The 27,861-nt window shown below is 41.9% G+C and overlaps 2 protein-coding genes across 2 annotated transcripts in view; one reads left to right on the top strand and one right to left on the bottom strand.

Annotated features, from left to right (window-relative positions):
* Positions 1 to 460: 460 nt before the first annotated feature.
* On the bottom strand, positions 461 to 11,942 carry ilrun (inflammation and lipid regulator with UBA-like and NBR1-like domains). Its single transcript, XM_048240382.1, has 6 exons — positions 11,636 to 11,942; positions 9,944 to 10,098; positions 9,619 to 9,816; positions 7,311 to 7,524; positions 7,138 to 7,252; positions 461 to 2,570 (listed from the first exon to the last, which is right to left on the bottom strand). Exons 1-6 carry the CDS (start codon positions 11,791 to 11,793, stop codon positions 2,535 to 2,537), a joined length of 876 nt encoding a protein of 291 aa, XP_048096339.1. The 5' UTR covers positions 11,794 to 11,942; the 3' UTR covers positions 461 to 2,534.
* A 1,214-nt stretch (positions 11,943 to 13,156) lies between these two features.
* Positions 13,157 to 27,861, top strand: part of uhrf1bp1 (UHRF1 binding protein 1) — a 34,071-nt gene continuing 19,366 nt past the window's right edge. The window contains exons 1-9 of the mRNA XM_048240381.1: positions 13,157 to 13,356; positions 19,118 to 19,280; positions 22,863 to 22,901; positions 23,213 to 23,304; positions 23,705 to 23,894; positions 24,458 to 24,598; positions 26,088 to 26,258; positions 26,691 to 26,877; positions 27,125 to 27,217. Of these exons, the coding sequence (XP_048096338.1) occupies positions 13,313 to 13,356; positions 19,118 to 19,280; positions 22,863 to 22,901; positions 23,213 to 23,304; positions 23,705 to 23,894; positions 24,458 to 24,598; positions 26,088 to 26,258; positions 26,691 to 26,877; positions 27,125 to 27,217 (1,120 nt within the window). The 5' untranslated portion in view covers positions 13,157 to 13,312. The remainder of the gene's footprint in view (positions 13,357 to 19,117; positions 19,281 to 22,862; positions 22,902 to 23,212; positions 23,305 to 23,704; positions 23,895 to 24,457; positions 24,599 to 26,087; positions 26,259 to 26,690; positions 26,878 to 27,124; positions 27,218 to 27,861) is intronic.

Raw genomic sequence — 27,861 nt, 5'->3', positions numbered from 1 at the left:
AATTATCTTCTCACAACTGCATCTGCATCACAGTGTTCACTCATAAATGTGCAGCATAAAATTTAAAGTTTCATTAAGAAATCTTATTCGACGATAAGTGTAATTTAAATACTTTGACGACAGGCAGCTCGTTTTGGCTGACATCAGAATTCGCTCAGTTTTCACTCATTATTACTAACTAATTATTATTACTAATTACTAACGTTGACTATTAAAGTCTATGAGGGGCCCTCTGTCTCATGAAGAGTCCTCCACTTTCCCACACCTTACACCAACCTTGTCAGTACTTGTTTGAAATATTTTGAGGCCTTGTTGGTCTGGATTCTTTTTGAGTTACTACAGCAGACACTGACAGCGATAAAAGTGAGAACCATCCTTATAAACACTACTGTACAAATACCTTACCAACCATTTCTTATTTAATGAATGTGACACAAAAGAGGATAGAGCAACAGGGGGCTTTGATCATTTGTTCAGATTCTTTATTTCTTGCTGATTTGCCGTGGTGGTGTAACTCCAATGCAGACCCATTCAAACCCTACTCATCCAACTCATCATCCATTCAACACTCCAACCCTGTGCAAACTCATTGCTTAACCGACTGAAGGAAACCCAAAACTCAATGTCAGGTGGGGAATATCGAAGCTGAACACTCCCATAAAAAAAGGACAAGCAAACAAGCAGACTGGCTATGATGGAGAACTAATTAGAATAACAAAAAGAGTGAGATAATGCAGAGAAAGAACGTTAAGAAGGCAAATGCGTGCCAAAAAAACCCCCAAAGTGGTTAAAGTACAATAAAACAAAAACGGAAAAAAACTGACATGCCTTGCCTGTGCCCTGAAGGTGTTGGCTTGGGTTCATTTCAATATTCTAAGAAATCTTTTGCTTTTGAAAAAGCCTCGCACCACTGAGTGTGGCTAGTGACATTTCCAACTAATTTAAAATGACAAATTACACATAGCTAAACACACACTGAGGGCCTTTAAAAAATAATAAATATATATATATATATATATATATATATATATATATATATATATATATATATATATAAAAAGCATATACTCCCTAATGAAAAGCCATTATGTGTTGAGGCCTAGGGCTTGATAGGTCAGTGCATAGAGATGAGAGACTAGGCTTGTATGATTACATTCTGAATCAATGATTGGGATCTACAGCCAAATCTTTGTATGAAACATTGTAATTAATAATCAATAGATTTTATGCTACCCTGCAGCATCTCGATTCGCAAACTTAGTTAGTGATACTTACACAACAGCAGAATTTCCAGAAATCATGAACATATTTTTTTTTTTTTGCACGGAATTGCAATTATAGATATCAGGAGCACATCCAAGTTAAATGCCGTCCAAGAACATCTGAGCGTTTTGGACTTCAGCCTTTGGGCTTTCCATAAACGAATCAGACAGTGAAAATTTCAAACACCTTACATTCACAACAGATACATTCAACTCGATGCAATAAGCTAAGTGTTGTTGACAAATGCCATGTTCAGGGACACGTTGAACGGTGATGGATTAAGCCAGTGTTGCGCCAATAGTGGCCCCGCCCTCAACATCCTCCCACCACTGTCACACTGCAAGCTTAGGAAGAAGCACTGCAAGGTTGCCAAACTGCCCCTAGGGCCAACACCCAACAGGTGTTAAAGTTGATCCTTTTGCCAAATGCCTCCCTCTATCGAAAAAAACACAGAATGTCAACAACTCTCTCACTCTCTCTCTCCCTCACTCCCTCCCTCACACACAACACACAACTAGCAAGTTAGATTCAAAGCTTGTGAAGGGATGGCAAAGGGTGGATATATGATTTCAGAATGTCTTGGAGTTGTAATCTGCCGTCTCAGAAATATTGAATACTCTCCATTGCAATAGAAATGTACAAAATAAAAGAGTTCTATTAGTTATATGTCAGCTTGAGAATTAGGCCTAGTCACTCGATAAGCAATTTTTACCCCAATGGCTTTTTCCTCCCTAGCATCTCTTTCAGGTTGCACACGCACACACACACACACACACACAGGCGTGCACACAATACACATTTGCACACATATGCACACATCTGTACGCACTACGCACACATACACACACACTGCCCCACTTTCGATACTATGGACTCTACTGAACTCTGTGATGACATCTAAAAAAATAAAGACCAAAAACAAATAACGAAAAAACTGTTTTTTTTTTTCTCTCTCACGTTTTTTAAAAAGATCCATAGCACTCGTCTTTAAATTAGCATTCACACATGCATACTCTGGGTGTTGAATGTTGGCTGAATTGTATGGTGGGGACAGAACAGCCTTGTCTTCATAATTTTCGTGTTGCTTGGTGGCCGGGAGGAGGAGCATGTTTGTAAAAGTGTCAGTAGGAACTCTGGGATACTCACTCCTCCAACCCTCCACCTCTAACCCCCCCTCACAGCCCCCTCTCTGTTAGATGCCCCTCCCTTGTTGGATAGTGTAAGATCAAGGCCACTGTTCCACTGCATCTTGGCCATGACCACATCCACATTTAAGACTGTCCAAAGGGGTAGGGTCCATGACTATCCTGAAAGGAAGAGAGAAAGAACAAGTTCAGGCTCTACACTTCTGAAAGACACTGGGTACATTTGGAAGAATAAAAAAAGATAGTAGGGACACACACACACACACACACACACGAAAGGCATTTCACTCAACCTCCACAATGCCTGTTCTAGAAATGTACAATGTCATAATGGGAGCAATTGTAGATGGATTTTAAAAGGCAGTTTGTGGGGACACTAACAGTAGAGGGGGCACTTAGACCATAAGGAGGGCATTCTTCATTTTTAATGTTGTCTTTTAACCTGTTAACCTTTTTGGTTCTTATGTAGCCATTTTAATTTCTCTTTTTTTACATGACAAATTCTATTAAAATAACTATTAAAAAAAACTATCCCCACAAACAGCAAACAAAAAAAAAAGATAACTTTTAAATTAGGAATGCTCTGCTCATGGTTTAAGTGCCCCCTCTACTGTTGGCTCCCTCACAAACTGTGTTGCCTCAGTTCCATCTGGAATTGCTCTCATTGTAACATTAGACATTTCTAGAACAGGCAATGGGTGGAGTTTGAGTCAAGTATGACAGTATGAAAAGTTACTTGCTTAGTATGAAAAGTTTCATGCTAATACTGCACATGGGTCATGGGTGTATCAGTGGATTCTAAGTGGACTCCCCACCCAATGGGTGTAATCAACTTGGTAAGTATCTGAGGTCAGCCCTTTGACATGTATGCAAAGTCAGGCACGCCGTCTCATGTGACAGTATTATTGCAGTTGATAATGAGTCTTATTATCTGGCTGTGTGTGCGCAGAAGTTGTATACATTGCATAGATCCTTTCAACTACATTAACAAACAGGTGCGTTCCTTAGGCATTTCCGGCAGCACATAATACAACATTGAGCTAATGGTAACTTGGGGACAAAAACAAGTTTTCTACATTTTATAGAGCATTAGCAATATAACATTTAGCCACTTTTGTTTTCCAATATAACATTATAATATATAACATTCAGCCACTTTTGTTTTCCACTACAGCCCACATGTTAAAATTCACTCCTGTATTTGACGAGATGACTTTTTAAATTGGCAAGGTCAGAACTCCCATATACAAATTGCATTCCATTTTACTCGTTGATACAAGAAGTTCTGGCTTAGAGCAATGTGTCCTCTGGTCCTAATGTGGTTGAGCAAGTTCCACGCATACTGGTGGATCTCCAAATAACAGCTTAACAACCAACTCTTTTGTGATTACCTACATGCTTGACATATTTTCAACCTCTAGTCTTAACTGCTGAACCTTTGTCTGACCCCCATCTCCTCCACTGTTGGAAAATTGTTCTAAGAGGTTCTAACTTCACGGCCATTTGCTTGCATTATATTGTATGTATTTGTATTGTATTGTATACAATGTATTGTGTTGTATTTGTACATCGATTTGGCTAAAGGTGAATGCTGCATGCCTAATTATGGGAAATAAGAAATATACTGAAACACCTTCTGTTACAAGCGAAAAGAGTAACAGTCAAACACAATACACAACACACTTACAGCATGGGTCAGTTATTCTGTTACTAGTTTGACTAGTTTGATACTCTTCTTTTACAGTTGCATACAATTATGTGAACTTTTTCCTCGCTGGATGTAATTTTATTGGAATAGCCATGAAATGTATTAATTAGTATTTTACAAATGAGAAAAAAAAAAAAAAAGTTTCAGGATGTTATCATTAAGGTCAGGGCTGGGTGATATGGCCCAAAATTGATATCGGCGTATAACTTAGAGCATGGATAGTAACGATGATATCACACATCTAGCACAATGAATCTATGTTTAATCTAAATGCAATTTGAACTAATGCAAATAGCTAATCATAAAGGCTGCAATTAATCGTGCAGCTCCCAATGGTTAATCTTGTCACATATGATTTTTATATTCATGTCATCCTTCAGACAGTGAAGCTCACCAAACAGGAGTGATGAACTTCTCATGCACTAGGCAAGTTTACCAATCAGAAGTGGCCCAACCTATTTAAAACCTTTTAAAAAGTATACCGCAAATCAAATCGCAATCACAATATCTGTCAGGCAGATTTCAATTCAATATCCCCAATTGTGCAATCCCATCACAGTATATTTGTTTTCCTTTACATTTCAATATCAATACTTCTGTACAGGTAAAACAGATTTTAGTCTTTAATTTCAAAGTATATTCTTTTTTGCACAACTCTCTAGTCTGTATTTCTGTTTCATGAATCACAGCTATCCATAAAACAATCTTGTTCTTGGCTACTTGTGAAGCAAGATATTTAAGAACATATTAGCATTTTATTGATGCATGCTTACACATTGAGCACACATTGACTTCAAAGAACAGCATTAACTTTAATGTTGCAGCAGCAATAATGATGAAGGCTTCTGTATGCCAGTATAGTCAAACTCCATATCTTAGGGCAAATTAATTTTTACTACCTTTTATACCTTCCAGCCCAACTTGAAGTTTATTTTCATAGTGTTGCACTGAAAAAGACTGATCTTCTGATAGATTATAATGTATTGGACAAGTATTAGACTGAACATATTAGACTGATTTTTCAAGTCTTATACTGGCTTATAAAGTGTCGTGTTTGAATGCACTGCACTTACTTCAAAAACAAGAAATACAGTTATCAATCTACAGTTATCTAAGTGTTGTGTTGTGTTGCTGTTATCTACATGCTGCATTGTGTTGGACAGGTCGAATCTTAATTGCGCGTTCTTTGGTTACTCCTTGGATGTGCCGTGATTTGATCAGCGCCTGATTTTAAGTCTCCTTTTTCGGCAGTATCAATGTTTACTGATTAGATAGGGGACTGTCAGCTCCAGTGTGATCTAACTCATTCTCTCTTGGGGACTAGTCAAACAGCAGGAGTGGCAAAGGAGTTCTTCTAATATTGACTGCTCAAGGTCTGCATGTACTACTGTATCCCCCAACTTAATCATCTAAGCACATAACAAAGGAAAAACACACTCAGTGTCGGGGAGAACGTGTAGGGAGCAGAATAGAACAGAAAATGCTGTTACACAGCTGATGCCCCACCAGAAATAAAAAAGATTGCTTAAGAGGCTTCCGTGCATTTGGTCCATTCACTGAAATTCGCAAATGTGTAATTCCAAACTTTGGAATTTAACATACCATTCGTCGCAATTGCTATCAATCAACTACATATGCTTCCTGTTATTGCATTTTGGTTAGCATGCATAGCAGCCCACAATGCTTAAATGCTTTGTAACATTCATAATACTGCTGAAGGGGGCAGAGAATAACATCTATTCAGGTCACAATATACCTCATTGTTATTGTTTCGCGATAGTCTTCTGACCCAACCTTTACTTGTAAGAACTCCGTACTGACAAGCTTGTATAAAAACACAATGCTGAGCACAATGCTGGGACACACCCAAAGCTACTCCACGTGTTTTGTGTTCCACACTGTCAAGTCCCTCTCGTTTCACTCACCTGCTCGCTCACACATTCACACTCAAACTCATTCATACATACACACACACACACACACACACATTTGCTTACACACTAGGGGTGGAAAATAATATCTCGATATTTTTTGTGATTTTGACGATAGCGATAATTAGTCAATATCCTTTAAAAAAATTGTAGAAGTCTGAATTACTTTACAGCTCATTATTTATTAATAGCATCAATGCAATAATAACCAATAACCTATCCTGTGACTTTTTAACCAAATCAACCAATGCATTGTCACTCTATGACACATTTCCAATTTTGCGCACTTGTGTGTGTGGCAATGACATGGTCTAGCCAGCTACATTAAAGAAGATGACTAGGCCTAACAGTTTCCCAAGAGAAAGTCTGAAGCTGAAGTTCCTTTCAAAAACCTTTACTTAGGATTCACTGTAAAACTAAGCAGACCAACAGAGTACATCTAAGTTATTTCCTTCGATGTTTTGTTTAAGAGAAATCATGCTAGCATTCCAAGTTACAGAATAGAAACTAATGCGTTAGCTTATGACTAATGTATATGACAAATCCCATAGAGATGCTAACGGTTAGCATAATCGATACACGTAGATATTTAGAGCGAACTTCAGTCCATTTACAAAAGGGTTACATGAGAAGAGTTCTTTGTTTACAACTGACTATTAAAATACTCAAAGGCAAATGTTTTCTCTCCATATAAAACCATGTAGGAGTCTCATTAATGCTACGTGAACAGAAGTAGCTGCACAAAATCCCAAGTAGGCTCCGTCTGGATCTCGCTACACAAAATAAACAGTAGGCCTGCATGTGACAACGTGGACCCACTAGCGATCATGTGACACTTGCTCTGCTGCAACGGGGCTTCTCTTGCATACACCTCCTGGATTTAGTGAGTGTATGGGGTTTCAATGCGTGATTTTGAGTGTTTTTTCCCCATAAGTAATTTAAATACTCGATAATGTAAATTTGCACATCGTTAAAACAACAATCACGATATTATCGCAGACGATATATATCGCCCACCCCTATTACACACACACACACACACACACACACACACTCGCTCACACACGCTAACAGACAGACACTCACTCACCTGGCTGTAGGTCACTACCGACAGGTTGTTTTGCAGGTTGTTTGTGGCTAGAGACACAGAGCTGTGTGACAGTCCATTTTGCTCAGGCTGAATGTGCTCAGGGCCGCTCTCCCAGCCTGCGCCAGGACCTTTTAGGCCGCCGTCGCTGTGTTGTTGTTGTTGTTGTTGTTGTTGTTGGTGGTGGTGGTGGTGCTGTTGATGCTGCTCGGCGATGTCTCCTCCGCCCCCCCCCACCGTCCTTGTTCTTCTGTGGTGAGGCGAAGGGGTTGAAGTCTCCCTCCAGGTGGCGGTGAGGCTGCGTATTGAACTCAGGCTGGAAGGATGACAACTGCTGGGTCACGCCCAGGAGGCCCCCCACCTCCACGCTCAGGATTACCCAGATGACGTCTGTGCAGAGAGAGAGAGAGAGAGAGAGACCGACAGAGAGAGAGAGAGACCGACACAGAGAGAGAGAGAGAGAGAGAGAGAGAGAGAGAGAGAGAGAGAGAGAGAGAGAGAGACCGACAGAGTGCGCTTTAACAAGGGCTTACACCTCAGACACTTAATTGAGAACATAGTTTGAATTATGAGGGGTTTTGGGGGGTCTGACCCCCCCTGATTAGGACCTGCACCCCCCCCCCCAAAAAGACAGGTTTGGCAGGTTTAGCAGCCAGAATTTCAAACAATTTCCCCCGGAGCCCCACTAATATCGTATGTACATGTATTCTATGAATTTCGTTAGTAAAAATGCCTACTGTAGGCTACTCATTCTCTATTACACATTCATGCTTGTGTGTGTGTGTTCATGCTACCTGAGTTACTTACTAGACTGGTGGTGTTCGCTACATTTAATACACACAAGTGTATTACACTCAAAAAATTCAAATGTATACTATATACCAGTCTAATGTGTCAAATGCATGGAACAAACATCGTCATTGCTGGGGAAATACATAAATAAGTATGTGAGGAAAACATGACAACTGGTATATTTAATTTCGCCTGGTTACGTTTCCCAAACAGCTAAATGTATAAATGGATGCTCCTATAATGGAAAACAAGGGTGTAAAGGTTCACTGTTTAGGTACAGGATGTTAGGTTCAATACAGATGTGTACCGAATGTACCAAATGCAGTCTTTAAGCAGGAATCAACAGTAGGCTTTTTTATTTGTGTGTGGACCCTGTTTCAAATGGTGTGTAGACCCTGTTTCTACACAAGAGGAGGATCATATGTCAGTTTAGGTAATTAATGCCAAAAAAACATTTGACCCCTTTTAAAAATACTATTCGTGTTTATTTGTGTTAAGCATTAGCCATATTGTCAGTGAATGTTAGGCTAGCAGTACTTATAGGCTTACTGTACCGAAAATGAACCTAGCTGTGACAACACTGAGGTACATACTGAATCGTTTTTTTGTGTTTTGTGTACAGTCTTGGAATTTCACCATTTTAGGGGCAGGGCCACTTGGCCTTCGGTTGGGCATATTTGGTGGGGGGCACAAAGGCCACATGTCAGGGCACCAAGGCCAAAGTTAACTATACAGTGGCAGGCTATAAAAATGATCAAAGTTGTATTTAGCCTATTCACAACAGTAGACCTGCATCACTATGAAACATTACAAAAACATGAAACATGACATATTACATAGAACTGTAAATCATCTGATCATCTAATATTTACAGATATCTAGGCTATATTTAACATTTTATTTTATATTTGGCCTGTATGAAATCATGTATTGAACAATTTAAGTTTTATTAAATTAAAATGCTTAGCATTTTGTGATCATTAAGGCTACTTAGTCAGCACAAACTCTTAGTCAGCTGTATATCCTCTGATTTTAATATTTACCGATATCTAGGCAATATTTGTAATATTTATTTTGTATTTGGCCTGTTATGAAATCATGTAGAAAAATGTAAACACATTGTGAAACTTAAAGCCCAAATTTGGAGACATGCATGTCGAAATTTGCTACAGATTCAAAACCGAATTACTCTGGAACGGCTAACTGTACAGGAGAATGCTTTACACCTTTGTGTTCGGTAAGATCTGCTGTTTATTTTAATATATGGTTTGTCATGTGTTGAACGAAGGGTTCGTGAAGCATTCCACCGAGATGAATGAGTAGGGACATAGGCGCAGAACCTAGAATTTTGAGTAGTTCAACTGAGATGAATGGTTGAATTTGGACGCACTTTCTTTCTTGCCGTGCGCTGTCACTTTCTCCACTGCTTAAAAGACTCAATTAATTTGCGCTGTGAATGCTAAGATTATTTTGACAGACCATAGGCTAATAAAATACGCTATTAGTCAGACGCAAGCCAGAATATTGAAGGAAGGGGGCACCAAGGCCACAGTGGCCTGCAAACCTCTGATTTTCAAAGGGGCATCACGGCCAATGCAAGGGGCCATGGCCGTTGTGGCCGCCGTGAAATTCCTACCCTGGTTACACCCCTAATGGAAAGGACAAATGTGTGGTCCCTGACGGGGTCCTCACCTCCGTAGAATAGTCCGGTGGCGGTGCACATCCTCCACTGGCCCTGGTACATGCCCGGGGTCACTGGGCTGCGCATCTGTACGCTCACGTCAGAGATCTCCTGCGGATCCAGCGAGCGCACCATGACGATGTTCACGTGACCAAACTGATCTCCACCGACGTACTTTAGACAAACTCCTGGGGGCCACGTCTCTGTGCCTGTGAGATCACCATAAATAAATACACTTTGGTATGATGCAATTTTAGGCATGTTCCACTGGTTCCAATGATTTTTACATACAGTATGTTTGAGTTATTTTTGAATATATTTACAGTCATACAGTACCTGTGTTTTGTATTCTCCAGGTTTTCGTGAAAGGTGTGTCTGGTGGTACTGACTCGCCCTCCCCAATAGTGACGTCCTCCACGAAGGACATGGATGGTGCGGTGATGTTGGGACTCTCGAAATCATAGTAGGCTCCAATGGCTGCTTGAAGATTCCTTTACAGAACAAAATACACACATTTAATGGCTGGTGATTCAACCACAAAACCACACACAGACAATAACAGACAATTTAAGGGGACATTATAGATATCCCCCATAAACACAGGCCTGCTTGCTTCCATTTTGGCTGTCTTGTCTCTATAGTCATAGAAAACAATGTCTCGAAAATGAATTTATATCTTTAAGGAAATGCAGGTTACCGAATGTTGAAAGTATACTTGTGGTTTCGAAAGAGCAGTGCTAATTTTAGTAGTCGCATTCCTTGACTAAGCGTCACGTGACTGTGAGTTCGCCTAATGCCGCATGCAAGTCCATTCCAACAACAACTTACGTTGTAGGAGTAGCGTATCTATTCTGACAATATTTTGTGCACGAACCCTTAACATTTATTAGGTCCCTTTGCACCAATAACTTACATTCTATTTTGCAAACAGCATACGATCTTCAACACACGTTACCTTTACATTTGATGATAATATAACTCATAACAAGATCACATTCGTTACTTTCCTATCGATCTAGCCACTAGACTAGAACGTTATCTAAAGCTAGAGAAATTCTAATGTATAGCTACTAAAAACTGGGGCCTATGGTTGGATGTTAATATTAAACAATCGGGACACTAGTACTACGGAGCCAGTCATTAACTGTTCAGTCGATTTCGAACATTTCAGGATTTGCAGCTGCATGATGTTACGTAATGTAACTGCGGCTCATGTTTGGGGCTTTGGAATCGTGCCATCAACCGACTACGTTAGAATCAATCTACCTGTCTAGCAGAACAAAATCGTGAACCTGCAATTTCTGTAAACATCTAGCTTCTACATATTTCAATATGGAAACTGCGCAAACAAATAGTGTAATTAAGACACGGTGTTGAAAGTGGCTGTCTTAATTAAAACTCTCTAAAACAAGTTAGCTAGCTAACGTTAACGTTCGACAGCTGACGTTACGTCGGGGAAACCCTACCCTTCAGTTCCTGAAGCGAATGAGCTAGCCAGCAAGCTAACTTGGTCGTTGACATGTCTGCTATTAAGCTAGCGATAGCAATCAGCTCTTGGTCGCTATTAAAATGTCCAGCTAAAATGATCATGTAAGTTATGGCATTATGTCCCACAGAGAGAGTTCTTCTGTGACAGAACTCTGCAGTGCGTGGTTAGCAGTCTTAATGTATCCTACAAAACCACCTTAACTGCTCTTCAAAAGAAGTCTGCCAGCTTTATTTCCTAGCTAGTTAACATTGGCCACCAATATTTTGAACTTAGCTAACATTAGCTATCTAAAAACAAGCTTTCAACAGGAGGTCACGGGCTAACCTGTTAGCTAATGTCGTGCACTACAAAGTAACAACCAGACTTTCACCTTTCCTCTTAAAATAATGGTACTAGCAACAACTATTTTAGTAACACAGGAGCACTGTCTTAAATTATCCGGTACAATGACGACGGGGATGATGGAGGTTATACAGGCCAACCGCTAGCATTAGCTAACATTGGAGAAAACACTGGAGGCCTCGCATCCCCGAGCTCACCAGTTAGTCATATCCAAGAAGAAGGCGCAGCCAGCAGGGTTAAGTTGAAAGCCCAGCAGTCTTTGGAATTCGGTGATTAAGATATCTTTGTCAGTGGTGCCCATGCAGCTAAATTTCTGCATGAGCTCCGGGTCTAAATCTATGTCCATGCCCTCCATCGCGGGTGCCCGGGTACAGCGACAGGGTTCCTCTTTTAATTTAGTCCGAGGCCTCAACCAGTCATAACAACAAATCCAAAAACAACGGGAGTGCGCATGACATTACAGTGGCCGACTATGGTGCGTTCACAGACTGTACAGATGGATCAGGAATTCTCGTTCTTGCTTTGACGAACGCCGTTCTTCCTGGTACACGCCCCCTTTACCCCCAAATCCAGAACAATCACCAAAAAGTTCAAAATAACAATACATAACATAACATAACAATAGAGCGTAGAAAGTCCAGATTTATGCACAGATTCAACTGTTTGCACTTGTGAAGTGTTCTTGTCCTCATTGTTCATACAGACACACAGTGTTTTAGATTGACCAAGTGTTGGCCTATTTAATCCTAAAATAAAGGTTAAAAATAGGGAAATACGGATAAAATGTTAAGTTTTTTCAAATGTTTTAACAAATTCTGTTTTGATATTTAAAATAAGAAGCAGCCTGTTAACCAGCCCTAGCTAGTTCTTTATTCAATATCAGGGACATCCAAACTCCTCCATTAGGCCTATGTGAGTGATAATATATTACATTATATGAGACATTACATATATGATGAATATATATGAGATAATATATTGCCACATTATATGATATATGCAAAGTTAATGTCAGAGTTTAATTGACTTTATTTGATAACTCTGGTATGCATATATGGAGTGTTCTCTTGTGACCATGTTTAGAAATGAATTGCTTGCTTATTAATGACAAAAAAAGAGATTATTTTATAATGTCTACAATGGCGACAAAATGCCAAAATGTCAATGATTAATAGCCTAATGAAAATAAACAAATACCATAATATACAAACCATAACTCATGAGAACCACTTAATTAGGCCCTAAGTGTATGCTGAACAGATATATCTATAGACCCCTCTTGAAAGACCCAAACCTATCACAGGAACGGAGAGCGTAAAATAGGCTAACTCATTCCATCAACGAGAAACCACTGAGGAAGAGTCTTGAATTTGACCTAGCGTTTATGGCTGGTCGAAATAACAGACACTCATCATTGTTAATGGGAATAATATCATGCCAAAGGTATATGACATATTAAAATGATATACAATATTGATATATTACAACAAATTTGAAATATTTACAAATATTAAAGCTTGTTAGACACTGGTAAAATAGTAGAAGCAAGATATTAGAAATAACCTAATTCTATGGGTTTCCATTTTTACAGTACTGTGTTTCTTTAAAAAAGCAACAGATGGTGCTATAATGCAGAGTTTGCCCGAGACGGCGAGGGAGGAGGCTCTGCAGTTTACATTCAGACGCCCGTTGCGTGTTTCTCGCAGTGTCTTGTGGGATGTTGGAAGACCGAGAAGATGAAATGACCGGTGTGGAAGTGTCCGACGGAGGGAATGCCGAAGATGCTAAATAGACCGATATGTCAAAAATAGTAATCGTAGTTAAACGTTGAAAACAAACAAGATCTTTCCGACCAGTCGATAACACAAACGGAAATGGCTGGGATTATTAAAAAGCAAATCTTGAAGCATTTGTCGAGGTGAGCAAACAAGAGATTCATGTAAACGTTACTGTCTTATGTTTTTGTGCTGATTTTTAGTGTGAGTGATTTTAAGATGTTAACATTACGTAGTTTTAGGTCTGAATTGTAGTTGAACCTCACACTGCAGTGACGACCAAATCAAAAATAGGACATGTCCATAAGAAAACACATTCTGCTATTGTATCATGACGCCTACGTTTGTGATTAACGTTACTTGAAGCTTGTTTGCTAGTCTAGATGATGCCTAGCTTGCTGTCTGGCTCGTAGGACCCCGAATTTGCTAACGTTAACGTTACCGAGCATCATTAAAAATTAAGTTGGTGGTTGCACGAAAGCAGAGTCGTAACATTTGATGACCAGCACAAGCTAGTCATCACTCACATTGGCAAATGTCATGTAGTTCCCAAGGCAGAGTGCAGCTTGGTATTGCAGTGTTTCCCATACATTGACTTATTTGTGGCGGCCCACCACACCACAATATCAACATTGACCACCACACAATGATTTTGCATGTTGTACTTTAAATTGGATCGAATTCGTTCATTGTAGAGATATGTGCACCTTTGCACAGCCTCGTCTCTCAACAAACCTACATGCATGTTTAAAGAAAACATTAACAATCCTGCAATTGTTGTCATAAAAGTCCACTGGCTAAATCGTGCTTAAACCTGCATCATAACCACGCTGCGCTAATTTGTGAAAAACAGTTAATTCTGCAAACCTGCCACCACAAATAGAATTCAATTCTGTGGGAAACACTGTATAGGCCTTTATCGCGGCAGCCCACGGGCAGCTGAAGCAGGGCTGTTCAATTTCCTGTTGGCAGGCAAACCACAGGTGTTCCTAAAAACATTAACGAGGCCTCTGGTTGAAGTAACTGTGGCCGAATCTGACACTTAATTAGAAACACCTGTGCTCACACAGGAACAGGGCTGTTCACTTCCTACTTCAGCTGCCGTGATAAAGGCATATTGTCGTTATTTATTTAATTTATTTATTGTCATATAGCATGCATGCTTGCAGAGTTAAAGTTACGATAGGCCATTTGGATTGGAAGCTAATGTTAGCTGACTAACAATGTTTCAATTATCTCCACTGCACTTGTAGTTCATGTCAGGCCTATCATGGTTCATATTCAGTAGTAGACTCTGAGGTACCTCAAGTTGGTCCGTTTCCTTTTCTAAGAGAGGTAAACCATGCCTGTCTTCTCAACATAACCAACACATTTTTATATCATAATTTATCAGAAGTAGCCTATTTATTGTGTGCAGTAGTGCAATAGTGACAGAGATGTTGTCTGCCCTTGGTGTTGGTTTACCACAGTTTGAAAAAAAATGATGGTTTTTGAAATTGTTAGAATAGGCACAGAAGTCCCACAAAGTGATGGTAGTCATTTCTTTTTGTTTTATGTCATGGTTATGTCTCCATGTTTCCCATGTTTTGTGCTGCCACGTCACAGTTTTGACTAGATCATTGGCAGCTTTTCATTAATTAAGTGACCCAAAGAGAAGTACAACATTATATTAAGCAGTGAAATTAAGCTCAGGTGAATGTCTCGCCTTTTCTGCACAGTAAGGCCCTTGTTTTTATGGTAGCGACTAATCTTAAACTCAGTCATCTTCCTTAACTCAAATGTGTTGCCTAATGCCGTGCCTGCTGCCTCTGTCAAAGTACATGCTTGTTGCGGAGCACATTCCAAGTCGAAGCTGAGTGCCCTGCCAGGAATTCATTTAGGGCAGTCATCACAGGGCTGCTTTGAAGGCCTGTGGGGATCAAAATTGTGTCAGTATGTTGTTTTGGCCAGACAAACCTGGGTGTACTGATCTGCTGTGGTGTGTCTGCACCCAGGGGGTTTCACTGTCTGTCATTGCCCAATTTGTGCCTCTTTAAACTTTAATCAGTTGAGCGAGATCGTTTGGGTGCTCTTGCCCAGAGATGATTATGATGGACAAAATATTTACTTTAGTCCTGCAAGAGAGCTAATTAAATAGTGCCTGAGCTTATGCTGACTGATGTTTTGTGAGTATGTTAAATTAGGGCTTGGTAGCTACATGCTTTGTTTTGTGGAGCAATAGTCCATCTCCATTTTATGAAGAGGCACTGACTGAGTGTTTTGTCATTCATCTCAATGGATTGGAATAGCTCTCACAGACATTTTTGAGAAGCAGCAAGGGGATTTCTGATTTATGTAGGTATAACAAAGCAGTAGGTTTCTGCCCTTTAAACCTTTAGTATGTTGTATTTTGCTGCTTTGTGGCGTGTGTTGATAGTGCTAGTCATCATTCTCTGATGACTGTCAAGGGGGGTTGGTGGATTGATAGTGGTGGAGTGGATAAGAGAAGGGGGTTGCTGATTCACAGAGGCAAGCACTGTGTTTCATCAGCAGACCGGAGACTTCTGTGTTTGCCCCAAATCCCTCCAACCAATTGTGTCCCCCCACCATACACTCTCACTTCCCTCATGTGATTAGTGCCACTGTTAGAATGATGAGTGCCACATCAGGAGGCGGGAACAGAACACTCTCCTCTCAGAGCTCTGTGTCCAGTGTTCCAGTGTTGGGTTCGCCTCCTGTCCCTCAGGTCTCTCTGGTGCTGTTCCAGTGGCACTCACTGCACACCACATGATCCACTGAGAGCCGCTCCAAAAACTGGTTAGCTGTGAATTATGGGTGAGTCCTCCCCTGTGGGGAGAATAGAAGAGCAAATAAAGACAAGCTTTTACAGCCGTGCATCAGATCATTGCTCTTGCTTTTTGTCACCACGTTCCTTTTCTTGGTCTTTTTTAAATTTCTCTATCTATCTATCTATCTATCTCTCTCTCTCTCTCTCTCCCTCTCTCTCTCTCTCTCTCTCTCTTTTTCTTTCTTACTGTCCTTCCCTCTCTCACTTGCGTTCTGTCCTCAGCTCTCCCTTTGACTTTGTCACGCTCCTTCCATCTCTGTCTCTCGGGGCAGAATGACAATCAGAGTCGCGGGCCAGGCAGTGTTAAGGCTGTGGCACCATCCGTCGTGCCATGTGGTGATTCAACTGGTTTCGAAACTCAATCCTGCTCAATCTATGTGCATAATTAGAAAAAAGGGAGAATCTTTAGTATTCTGGCTGCAATAGCCTATTACATGTTAACGGAGCAAAGTTCTCATCTGAGGGAGGGACTCATAATGGTCATAGGACGGGATGGCCTAGTCTACTGTGCACTGATGCATGGCGTCATTCCCTACTCTGCCAGTTGATTGCCCCATCGTAACCATCTCATCCAGCATTTTGAAGAGTAACATGTAACTTAATTTGGCAAGCTAATGATGGACCTTTGAGCAGATTAGCCAGTGTTTTGCCAGTTACCCTGTGTTCTTATAATGCAGGCCAGGAAAAGCATTAATTAGTGTCCATTTTTACTGTTCATATGTGAGTGAACATTCCAACTCTCATTTTTTAGAGGACTAGTATGCTAATGCCAGTGGCTGGTTGAAAATGTGAAGGTGAAATTCCAACTACAGCTTTCCTGTGAGCGATCAAAGGTGTGGGTTTTTGAACATTCTAACATAAGACTCTGTTCCGCAACAATTCAAGGGTCTAAAATTCTATGTTGAATTCAATGAACCCAGATATTCTTTAGAACGTTCATTTTCCAACATTCAGCTGTAATCGTTTATCGTGTGGGAGTGGGACAGGCTGCCTTATGGGTGGTGTTGTTCTACCTGAAAGGGAGTGCGTTTGTAAAGAAGGTGTAGCTGAGCAGCTGGGAGCAGTTATTCAGTGCCAGCTGAGTGATGGGCTGATTGTTTTATACCAGGACACAGCATGCAGTCCCAAGCCAAATTGGGTGTCGTTAAGTGTTTGGAGTTTGTTATGAGGTAATTTAAATTAGATTTATGTGTATGCATATCAGACAATACTTTTATTTATTTCTAATTTGCTACTCTTCTTTTACTTATTTTTTATCAGCTGCTGATTGTCATCTGTCCTTTATGAGGTTTCTGTAGAATCAGGTGCCACCTTTCCAGAAATAGACTCGCCTCAATGGCTGAGCTGAATGAATTATAAGGATTGTGTGTAGTGAGATGCTTTTCTTTGATCTTTCTCTTCCTCTCTTTCTCTCTCTCTCACTCTACCCTTTTCTCTCCATCCTCACACTAGAGAGAACATCCCATTTAAAATGCATCCTGCTCTGCTTCATCTCCAGATATTACCCGAGGATGCCATTTGAAGCAGACACACACACACACACACATTCTGTCTCCTTTTGTGCATGCTCCATTTTTCTTTCATTTTACCCTTCTTTCCTCGTTTCCCTTTTTATATTCAGAGCCTTATTTAGGGATAGAGGAGAGTTCATGCCTATGAAGAGGGCTATTTTTGTTGGTCATCCAGGAGGTCTGTGTTGCGTCTCGGGGCAGTCAGGCTTTCTGAGAGGGCGAGTGCTGCTCCCACGAGTGGGTGATTACACTAGGAGCAGCCCCAAGGCACTTGCAGATGCACGCCTAATCTCATTACTACCCTACAGCCAGCCACTCACTGTCATTGTGATGGGATGTGTGTGTGTGTGTGTGTGTGTGTGTGTGTGTGTGTGTGTGTGTGTGAGGGTCTCAGTATTTCTGTGAGGGTTTGCATATGTGTAGTGTGTGTGTGTGTGTGAGTTTGTGTGTCCCCATGATTCCCATCCCCTCATCCATGACGTCATTATAGCCACATGTTGACCATTACACAAAGAGAGGGAGCTCTGACATGTGTCCCAGTAGCCGGTGGCCCACTCATCCTTCCCCCACTCTCCACAGCAAAAACAGTGCTGTGTTGTGAGGGTTCTGGGCTATGGGTTTGTCCTTGTGGACTTTTTTTTCCTCTTGTGAGGAGTGGATCTTTCACATAGTTACTGTGTTTGCTCATAACTTGAGCTGTGCAATTTAGATGTTGATTTAAGTTACCTCGGGTTGATAAATGGATCCTAAGGAGAGGCCTGATAACAATTTTAATGTAATCTGCGGTTACATTGTCAATATGCAACTGGCAAGCTAAAGTACTTGAACTTTACAACAATGGAATATGGAAGCCTAACTAAGCCAACAATCTATTCTGTGAATAATGTTGGAAACGGTTAAAAAGTAGCTACAAAGTAACTAAACCAAGGTTTGCTTTTTTAAAATGGAAACAAATGTTTCCTTTGTGGGCTGTGCACGTGCTTAAAATACATGTGTGGCAAGCTGGCGCATAAGTGGGATAACAGTCTTTAAGATGTCATCGTGCTACAAGAAAATATTGGATTTGGCGGAGGAAACTCCTCAGAAACACATTATTCATCAATATTTTTTTTATTTGGGACTCTGAGGTTTCCATATCTCCATAATGTCATCACTAATGTACAACCGTAACCCCAGCCTGTCAAAGCAACATGGCTGCTTGTAATTCAGAAAAGCATTGAGGTTAAGGCTTGGCAGCATTCCAGAATCATTCATTCTGAATTACCACATTCCACAGCTGCTTTATCAATGAGAACCTGCCCTGCCCATGTTCAGAAAACAAGACGTCGTTACAGTGTGGTATTAATAACTCACCCACGTTACGGAAAACTGCCATCTATTCTCAATCTTGACAAAAGCATAATCATCAATTAGACTACACGAAGCAGGCCCATCCTTACATCAATGCTGCAACACTAACACTTGACTGTGTGTATGAATTAATAAAAGCAGATTAATGACATTGAGTTATTTCTAGCCCATATATATAAGACTTGCCTCAGTTTGTCTGTTCATGCTTCCTTTCAGGTTCACCAAGAACCTGTCACCGGACAAGATCAACCTGAGCACGCTGAAGGGGGAAGGGCAACTGTCCAACCTAGAGCTGGATGAGGAGGTGCTGCAGAACATGCTGGACCTCCCCACGTGGCTGGCTGTGACACGCGTCTACTGCAACAAGGCCGCCATTCGGGTAGGTACCCCACACATGTGTGAGTGTGTGAGCCATTTGGGTAGGCGTTTCTGAGTGGGGGACTGACTGACGTTTGGAAAAATACCAGAGAATACACCAAAATGTTTTCTGGAGAAGAGTATACTGAACCTCTCAGACTGAAGTATAATATAGATACAGTCTACTCCTTGTTTTCTGGAACCCCTTTGGATGCACACAGTGCAGTTTCCTCATAATGTGCCTTTAGTTATCCAGGGGCCGGCTTCATTCTGGAACATTGAGGCCCTTCCAGACTAATATCTTTCACTTGTACTTGGGGGAATCCTTGCTGCATTCTTGTAAGGCATTATAATTGAGAGTATAGCCTCAGTTGGACTCCATGGGATTAGTTTAATAAAACTGTACCCCTCATCGAGCAGTTGTGTCTAATTAGGCATCTGTATTCAACACAAAGAACACACAGCCCCCCGTGCATTTGTAATTCTATGCTCTGGACGCCTTTGATGAAGGCTGTTTGACTGTGTGCTGCTGTCTGATTTGCTTTTCACAAGAATGACACAACCACATTAGAAGTTAAAGGCCCATAATACATATGCATGCATATGCTAGTCCACAACACAAATAATGGTAAAAGGTGACTGATCAGACACAGCCCTCGCTCTCATCATCAGAGTGCTAGTGTCTAGGGTTCCCATGGGTCATGGAATTTCTGGAATATCATGGAATTTTGGAAAGTCTATTCCAGTCATGGAACATCAGGGAATTTTGAATTCAGAATTGGTGTATATCTGGTTATTAGCTTTACTGCTTGATTGAGCACTGTAGTTGTGGTTAGCCCAACTTTGTTCATTCAATACCCATTTATTCATCTCTCGCTCTAAATATTTAGTTTTTTTTTTGTCAGGGAAAGTCAGGGAAAAGTGATGAAATTTTACATTTCACTTAGAGTGGGAACCCTGAGTGTCTAACATTTGACAATATGCCAAATATTGTCTTATGCTTAAACGGTCCGCCTACAGAAACCTCCTTCTCCATGGGCTTGTGGAACTGTCAATCCGCAGTCAACAAAACGGACTTCATAGTAGGGGTGGGCGATATATATCGTCTGCGATAATATCGTGATTGTTGTTTTAACGATGTGCAAATTGACATTATCGAGTATTTAAATTACTTATGGGGAAAAAACACTCAATCACGCACTGAATACATTCCCAGGAGGTAGGCTATGCGGGAGAAGTGCAGCAGAGCAAGTGTTACGTGATCACTAGTGGGTCACAACGTTGTCCCACGCAGCCTAATGTTTATTTTGTGCAGCAAGAGTGGCCTACTTGGGATTTTATGCAGCTACTTCTGTTCAAGTAGCATTGATGAGACAGTCACGTTTTTTCCTACATGGTATTATATATATATATATAGAGAAAACATTAGCCTTTGAGTATTTTAATAGTCAGTTGTAAACAAATAACTATTCTCATGTAACTCTTTTGTAAATGGACTGAAGTTCGCTCTAAATATCTACGTTTACCGATTATGCTAACCGTTAGCATCTCTATGGGATTTCTCATTTACATTAGCCATAAGTTTACATTATCATTAGTTCACATTAGTTTCTATTCTGTAACTTGGAATGCTAGCCTACGTGATTGCTCTAAAACAAAACATAGAAGGAAATAACTGAGATGTAGGCTACTCTGTTGGTCTGCTCTTAGTTTTACATTGAATCCTATGTAAAGGTTTGAAAGGAACTTCAGCTTCAGACTTTCTCTTGGGAAACTGAATCTTCTCTAATGTAGCTGGCTAGACCATGTCATTGCCACACACACAAGTGGGAGCAGAATTGGAAATGTGTCAGAGTGACAATGCATTGGTTGATTTGGTTAAAAAGTCACAGGTTAGGTTATTGGTTATTATTGTAATGATGCTATTTATAAATAATGAGCTGTAAAGTAACTCAGACTTAAACAAAAACAATTTTTTAAAGGATATTGACTAATTATCGTTATCGTCAAAATCACAAAAAATATCGATGTTATTTTTTGTCCATATCGCCCACCCCTACTTCATAGCTGGCTATGCCAACCACCTTTCGTTGGAACTCCTTGCTCTGACTTTATGGACGAACTTGACACTCTGCTGTCCTCCATCCCTGAGCATGACTGTCCGCTTCTCGTTCTCGGCGATATGAACATCCACTTAGATGCCCCAGTGAAACCCCTTTAGATGATCCAGAACGCGGCGGCGTGCCTGGTCTACAACTAACCCAAAAGGGCACATGTTACCCCGCTGCTCATCCAGCTACACTGGTTACCTATGGCACCATGCATCAAATTCAAGGCTCTAACGCTTGCCTACAAAGTAGTCTCTGGTTCTGCTCCCGCCTACTTGAATGCCCTCAAAAGACATATGCTACCTCTAGACCGCTGCGCTCCTCAGACGAACCACGTCTAGCTTTACCACCGGTACGCTCAGGCCAATCCAAACTTTTCTGTCTTGCTGATCCTAGCACTTACCAGCCGTCTTGAACAGCACTCACTGATGCACTTATTCTTACTGTACTAAAATTGTTGAGAATTGCTTTAAAACTTAAACTGTTTACCATGTTGTTAGTCGCTTTGGCTAATGTAAAATGTCCCAGGGGCGAATGTTGGCAGCATAGCTTCCAGTTTCATTAAAAAAAACCTCACCGCTCGGAAGTGTGTCTGGACTGCATGAGATCAACTGAGCTGACTTGGTGCTCAGATGTGCGCAGAATGTTGTCACGCCACATCGCTGTGGTGACGACGTCTGGTCTGTACACTCACTGTCACTGGTGTCATCTGTGACGGTCAGAGAGAGAAAACCCACACTTGGTAGTCATGTACTCTTAAGTACCATTGAATCAGATATCATGTAATATCCAGACCTGCGGCTGCTGCTGCCACCGCGCCTGCCTCTGTATAGATAAGTGTTGTTTAGCGATGGCGGTGGAGAGATCGAGATGGAGATAGATAGGGACAGTACAGCAGGGCAGTCACTGGAGCAAAGCCCCTTGGCGTTGAAATTGGAGATAAAGACCAATGCAGTCACGATTGCTTATGCTACACTAACACACACAAAAACAACCACACATACAGAAATAGAAACCAGAAAACTAGTTGTGATGATAATCAGCAGGGCTGGAGGGCCTGGGCTTGCCTCATAACTTTCACAGCTCACATTGCCCATTAACTTTAATGCAGGAGGCTCATGCTCGGTAATTTTAGTCCCATTGTGAGGCGCCATTCACAGCAGCCGGACTGGAGATTTACTGCTAAATAATTGGACAGTACGGAGAGAAGAAAGGAGGCTATGAGTTTTACTCTGTCTAAAGCCTGGAGTAAATTGTCATCTGTAGGCCCATAGCTGAACTGGTAGAGCAGAGCACCACCAAAAATCAATGGTATGATAGCAGTTCCTGTGGGGAAGCGCTTGGTAATTATATCTAGGCTAGTCTTCGAACCTTATGCATTTGCAGTGTGTCTTGAGTGGATTATGTAAACAGGTTTGATAATACTTTAAGTTTGACGACTACTGTGGATGAACTATTATTTTTTAAATTGATGTTTCATCTTTTGTTTCGTCTAGATACAATGGACCAAGCTGAAGACCAGCCCTATCTGCCTGGTAAGGAGACAGACAGACAGTCACTGTATAGCCGACTGTACTACCTTTAGCAGATGTCTTTGCCTGGCCATGACAAACATTTTCCCCTACCTACCCAGTGAAACTTGCTGAGCAGGGCTTTGGCATGTAAGATGTCAGTGTTGCTGTCCCCCCACCCACACAAACATACACACATACCTTGCGGAGCAGGGCGTTGACATCTAGATGTCAGTGTTGCTGTAGCGTATAACCCCCTCACGCACACACACACACACACACACACACACACACACACACACACACACCTGACCTCTGTCTATCTCCTTTTGCAGTTCCTGGACAAGGTGGAGGTGGAGATGCGGACCTGTGAGGAACCCCGGGCCCCCAATGGTCCGTCCCCCATAGCCATTACTGAAGGTCAAAGGTAAGAGTCATCCGTCCCCCATAGCCATTACTGAAGGTCAAAGGTAAGAGTCATCCGTCCCCCATAGCCATTACTGAAGGTCAAAGGTAAGAGCCATTCTGGGGGAATTGAGATGCTTTCGGGTCCAAGTGCACACAGGGGTTCATTGTATTCTCTCCATTTTATTGGTATACAGCAGTATATTATTTGGTAGAGCATATACCTCTCTCTCATCGCAAAGCTAATTATGCAACATAGAGATGTGGATTCAGAGTGTCTTAATTGGTGTTAGCAGTGAATATAATTCGGGTCACACCATAAATACATAAATGCTAACAGCTTCTTAACATGCTATAGCCTATTCTGATTCTATTTCTATTTCTGTGTCCTTATATATACTCTTGCTTGTCTTCCCTGACAGCGAGTATGGTTTTGCCGAGAAGGTGGTAGAGGGCATGTCGATCATCATCAACTCCATCACCATAAAGGTTCAGGCGAGGGCTTTCCACGCCTCCTTTGAGCTGTGGCAGCTGCAGGGCAACAGCCTGAACCCCAAGTGGCAACGCAGCGACCTCCGCTACACGCGCATCACCGACCCCAAGAGAGGAGAGGTAACGTCATGGCAGTCGACGGCCGGCTGTGGTTCTGCTTTCGCTACTGTCATACTTGGTTGCAGCTGCATAGCTGGGGGGAAAAAACACTCATCCTCCAGTTCTCTTTTTTAATTTTAGCTCCACTTCCAATGCTAACATTAGATTACCTAATCGGGCCTGTTTTTTTTATTTTATTTTTTTTAATCTTTTTACTGAAGTCTGCCTGGGTGCAGGGTTTTCCATCTGTACTCAATGGGAGGCCGTAATCTGATTATCAGGAAATGTGCTTGAGTTAAAGACACAGACGTGCCACCCCCCACCCCTACTACTACTACTACTACTACTACTACTACTACTACTACTACACTCAACCCCCCCTCCCCTATACCACACCCCCACCCTCCACCCCAAGCTCTGTCAATGTTTATGTTTTCTATTAAAGATGCTGTGTTTCTCAACACAGGAAGGGTGGATTAGTTCATGACCTTTTAGTGACCTGTTACTTACCATCAGCACCATCTGTTTGTTTGCATCTGTGTGCTTTGCTCTAAGCATGTGTTGTCTCGCCTGTTTCCCCACAGGTGCTGACGTTTAAGGAAATCAACTGGCAGAGTCTGCGAATCGAGGCAGATGCCATGGAGAGCGAGGAGCAGGACTTGGGCAGCACACCCTTACGTCTTATCACTAATCAGGGACGAATCCGCATTGCGCTCAAGCGAAGGGTAACTATCCCACCTGCTACTACATAATGTTGATTACAAGGTTTACAGGCTAGTTACAGACTGATTTTATTTGTCTTTTTCGATGGTGTCTCATTATTCGTATTGCGGATTTGTGACAAATTTGGGCATGAATCGTGTAGTCTGATCCCTTCATGATACAGTGGAGATGTACATAGACAGTCCTGAAACATTATTATGTTGGGCTTTTTTTTTATGCCTTTTTAAATGCGACAGAATAGTGGAGAGTGACAGGAAGTGAGTGGGAGAGAGAGTCTGGGTGGGATCCGGAAAGGACCACGGGGTGGGAATCGAACCCGGGTCGCCAGCGTACGGTACAGGTGCCCCAGCCAGTTGCACCACAGCTGGGGCCAAAACATTATTATGTTGACTTAAAGGAACACGCCACCCAATGACAGTAGCGATATATGTTCTTACCTTAACTTTCACAAGTTGAGTCATACCTCTCCCGTGTCGGTACGTGCACTCAAACGCTCTGGTGCGCGGCACGAATGTGTTAGCATGTTGCTATGCTAGCGGGCTCAGACGTAGCCATAGAGGGAGGAAGATGGCAGTAATCAAAAACATCTACGTTTTCCCTACTTAAATACAGTTGCACGAGTAGTTGATAAAAATGTGTAAGGTCACACAACATGAAACATGGCGATTTTCCAAGCGAATAAACAGGAGAACTACAACGTGTGGCGCAATAGCACTTGGGAGTACTTCGACCTAGCGTAGTAATATTAATTAACACCTAATTGTAGATCCTATCCACCATGAAATCACTATAATACTTCTGCTTGTTATCACAACCCTTCACAATGCATTTTATAACCATGATTGTTCACCACTACCTGCTACTTTGCTAAGTCAGCTGAAACTAACGCCAGCAGGGCAGGTTGTTTCTATTTACGGATGACTGTGTGTGTGCCTCGGAGGGGAGGGGGAGGCTGAGGGGTCGACCCAGCATGAACTCTGTGGTGGATAGGATCTACAATTAGGTGTTAATTTATATTACTACGCTAGGTAGAAGTACTCCCATGTGCTATTGCGCCACACATTGTAGTTCTCCTGTTTATTCGCTTGGAAAATCACCACGTTTCATGTTGTGTGACCTTACACATTTTTATCAACTACTCGTGCAACTGTATTTAAGTAGCGAAAACGTGGATGTTTTTGATTACTGCTATCTTCCCCCCTCTATGTCTACGTCTGAGCCCGCTAGCATAGCAACATGCTAACACATTCGCGCCGCGCACCAGAGCATTTGAGTGCACGCACCGACATGGGAGAGGTATGTCTCAACTCGTGAAAGTTAAGGTAAGAACATATATTACTACTGACATTGGGTGGCGTGTTCCTTTAAGTGAGTCATTGTGGATATGTACTCTTTGCTTACATTTTAACGAGTCAATAGGTCAACTGATAAATTAAGTCAACACCAATGAACAGTAGTTCTCACCTGGCCTGTATCATATCTGTGTCCCAGGTGAAGGACTGCAATGTTCTGGCCTCTAAGCTGTTCTTCATCCTGGATGACCTGCTGTGGGTGCTGACGGACTCTCAGCTCAAGGCCATCATCCACTACGCCAAGTCCCTGAGTGAGGCCATGGAGAAGTCTGCCCAGCAGCGGAAGAGTATGGCTGCTGACTCCCTGCAGGTAGCCTGGTCATCCTGCTCACTCTCTTACTGCCTGATTCTCCTGCGTGAGGTTCCTGAGACTCCTGATTCAGGATGCCTCATGCAGAGTCTTGTAAAGTGCTTATTATTCATTATTGTAGCATTTATGATGTACATAATATGTAAAGACTTTAATCAAATCAGCTTACTTTACTGTCTGGTGTAGATTTTTGTTCAGTAAAACATTCTTGAGGGAATATTTCGACTTTTCATTGTATCCGTTTGACAGCTGTATGCTGTAAGTGTCCATTCTGTCATGTTGTTTGCGTTTATTATGGTATCTATTCCAGTTTTGCATACTGTGCACAGAAATCGACTCCTCTGTACAGTACGTTGCTGAGTGTGGCCATGAGACTCTAATTAAATCTGTTGTAATATAATCTAATGAAGTGATCCTCCGCTTCCCCTCCAGACTGCCCCTCCATCTCCAGGCATTCACACGCTGTGGACCGACCCGCCTCCCACCTCCACACCATCACGGACCCCCAACACGCTGGGTCAGTACTTTGACCTCCATGACGTGAAGGAGTCCTCCTACCACACGTTCATCTCTCGCCTGGACCTCCACATCTGCAACGACAGCTCCTCAGTGGACTCAGGTGTGCAATAAAAGCCTCTTTCTGCCACCTGCCTGTCCCATGTCACATGGGTCTTTTTGCTGCATATGCATGCGTTTACGATGTTGGATTGTAAACATTTGTGTCATTATATGGTGAATGTGATTCCTCATATAGTTTGTTAGACATGACTGCACTGTAGAAGTGTGTAATCTTCCTGAACCAGAGGTGCTTGATCTGGATGATGCTGCATGTGGTGACCTTTTGACCTCTTGACCTCTCCCTACAGACTCCGATGAACCTCCACCCAGGGGCTCTCAGGGAGCCATGCAGTTGACCTTCCGCAAGCTGGGCCTGGATTACTACCCCATCCACCGACCAGGTGACCTCACTCCGTCCTCCGCTCACAGCACCTTCCAATGACCACAGTATCTCCCACACCCCTCCCTCCACTCACGGTATCTCCCAATGACCACAATAGAGTGTAGAGACTGTTTCTACAGTCAGTGGGATCTCCAGTCATCAGGTCAAAGGGTTCAGTAACTAGGAAGCGCAAAGACTTAGAAACGTGCTGCTACACTGAGAGATGGTTTAGGAGCAGAGGGGCTGAATGTAATGTAATTTAAACTATCCTGTGATTGCTTAATTGTTAAATCTACTGTAAATGTGTTTAAATTAGATAGGTATAGCTCTGTGGAGCCATGGATAGAAGCCTTTTCTTTCCCAGTTAAGTTGTGGTGGAAGGCCTTCGTGAATGTGTTCTCGCTGAATTCTCGCATGGGAGAACGCTGAATGCGTGCAGCGTTCTCCCATGAATTGTCCTCGGCTGTCACTGGCAATGTCTTCACACTGCTTGAGCTTAATGCTTATGCAATACTGAATCTCCAGCAGCCTCTCAGCAGAGACTGGCTAGGAAAGGCACAGCGTTCTTTATGTTCTGGGGCTGACATCAAGCAGTAACTTCTTACCATGAAACAGACTGGAAGCATAGAGTGTAAGATTGAACTGAACATTGTCAGAAAAGCA

Source organism: Alosa alosa, chromosome 4, assembly GCF_017589495.1.
Source record: "Alosa alosa isolate M-15738 ecotype Scorff River chromosome 4, AALO_Geno_1.1, whole genome shotgun sequence".
In the NCBI taxonomy this organism is placed as follows: domain Eukaryota; kingdom Metazoa; phylum Chordata; class Actinopteri; order Clupeiformes; family Clupeidae; genus Alosa; species Alosa alosa.
Note: the sequence above shows the minus strand (reverse complement) of the source record. Positions and strands in the feature narration are given on the sequence as shown.

Bases quoted from the DNA above. Each gene is read 5' to 3' on its own strand.
- ilrun (XM_048240382.1), bottom strand. From the start codon at position 11,793: ATGGAGGGCATGGACATAGATTTAGACCCGGAGCTCATGCAGAAATTT. The intron at 9,817-9,943 runs GTACTGTATGAC...GTGATCTCACAG, and splicing joins CTGGAGAATACAAAACACAG to GCACAGAGACGTGGCCCCCA. The intron at 2,571-7,137 runs GTGAGTGAGTGT...TCTTCCTTTCAG, and splicing joins CGGTAGTGACCTACAGCCAG to GATAGTCATGGACCCTACCC.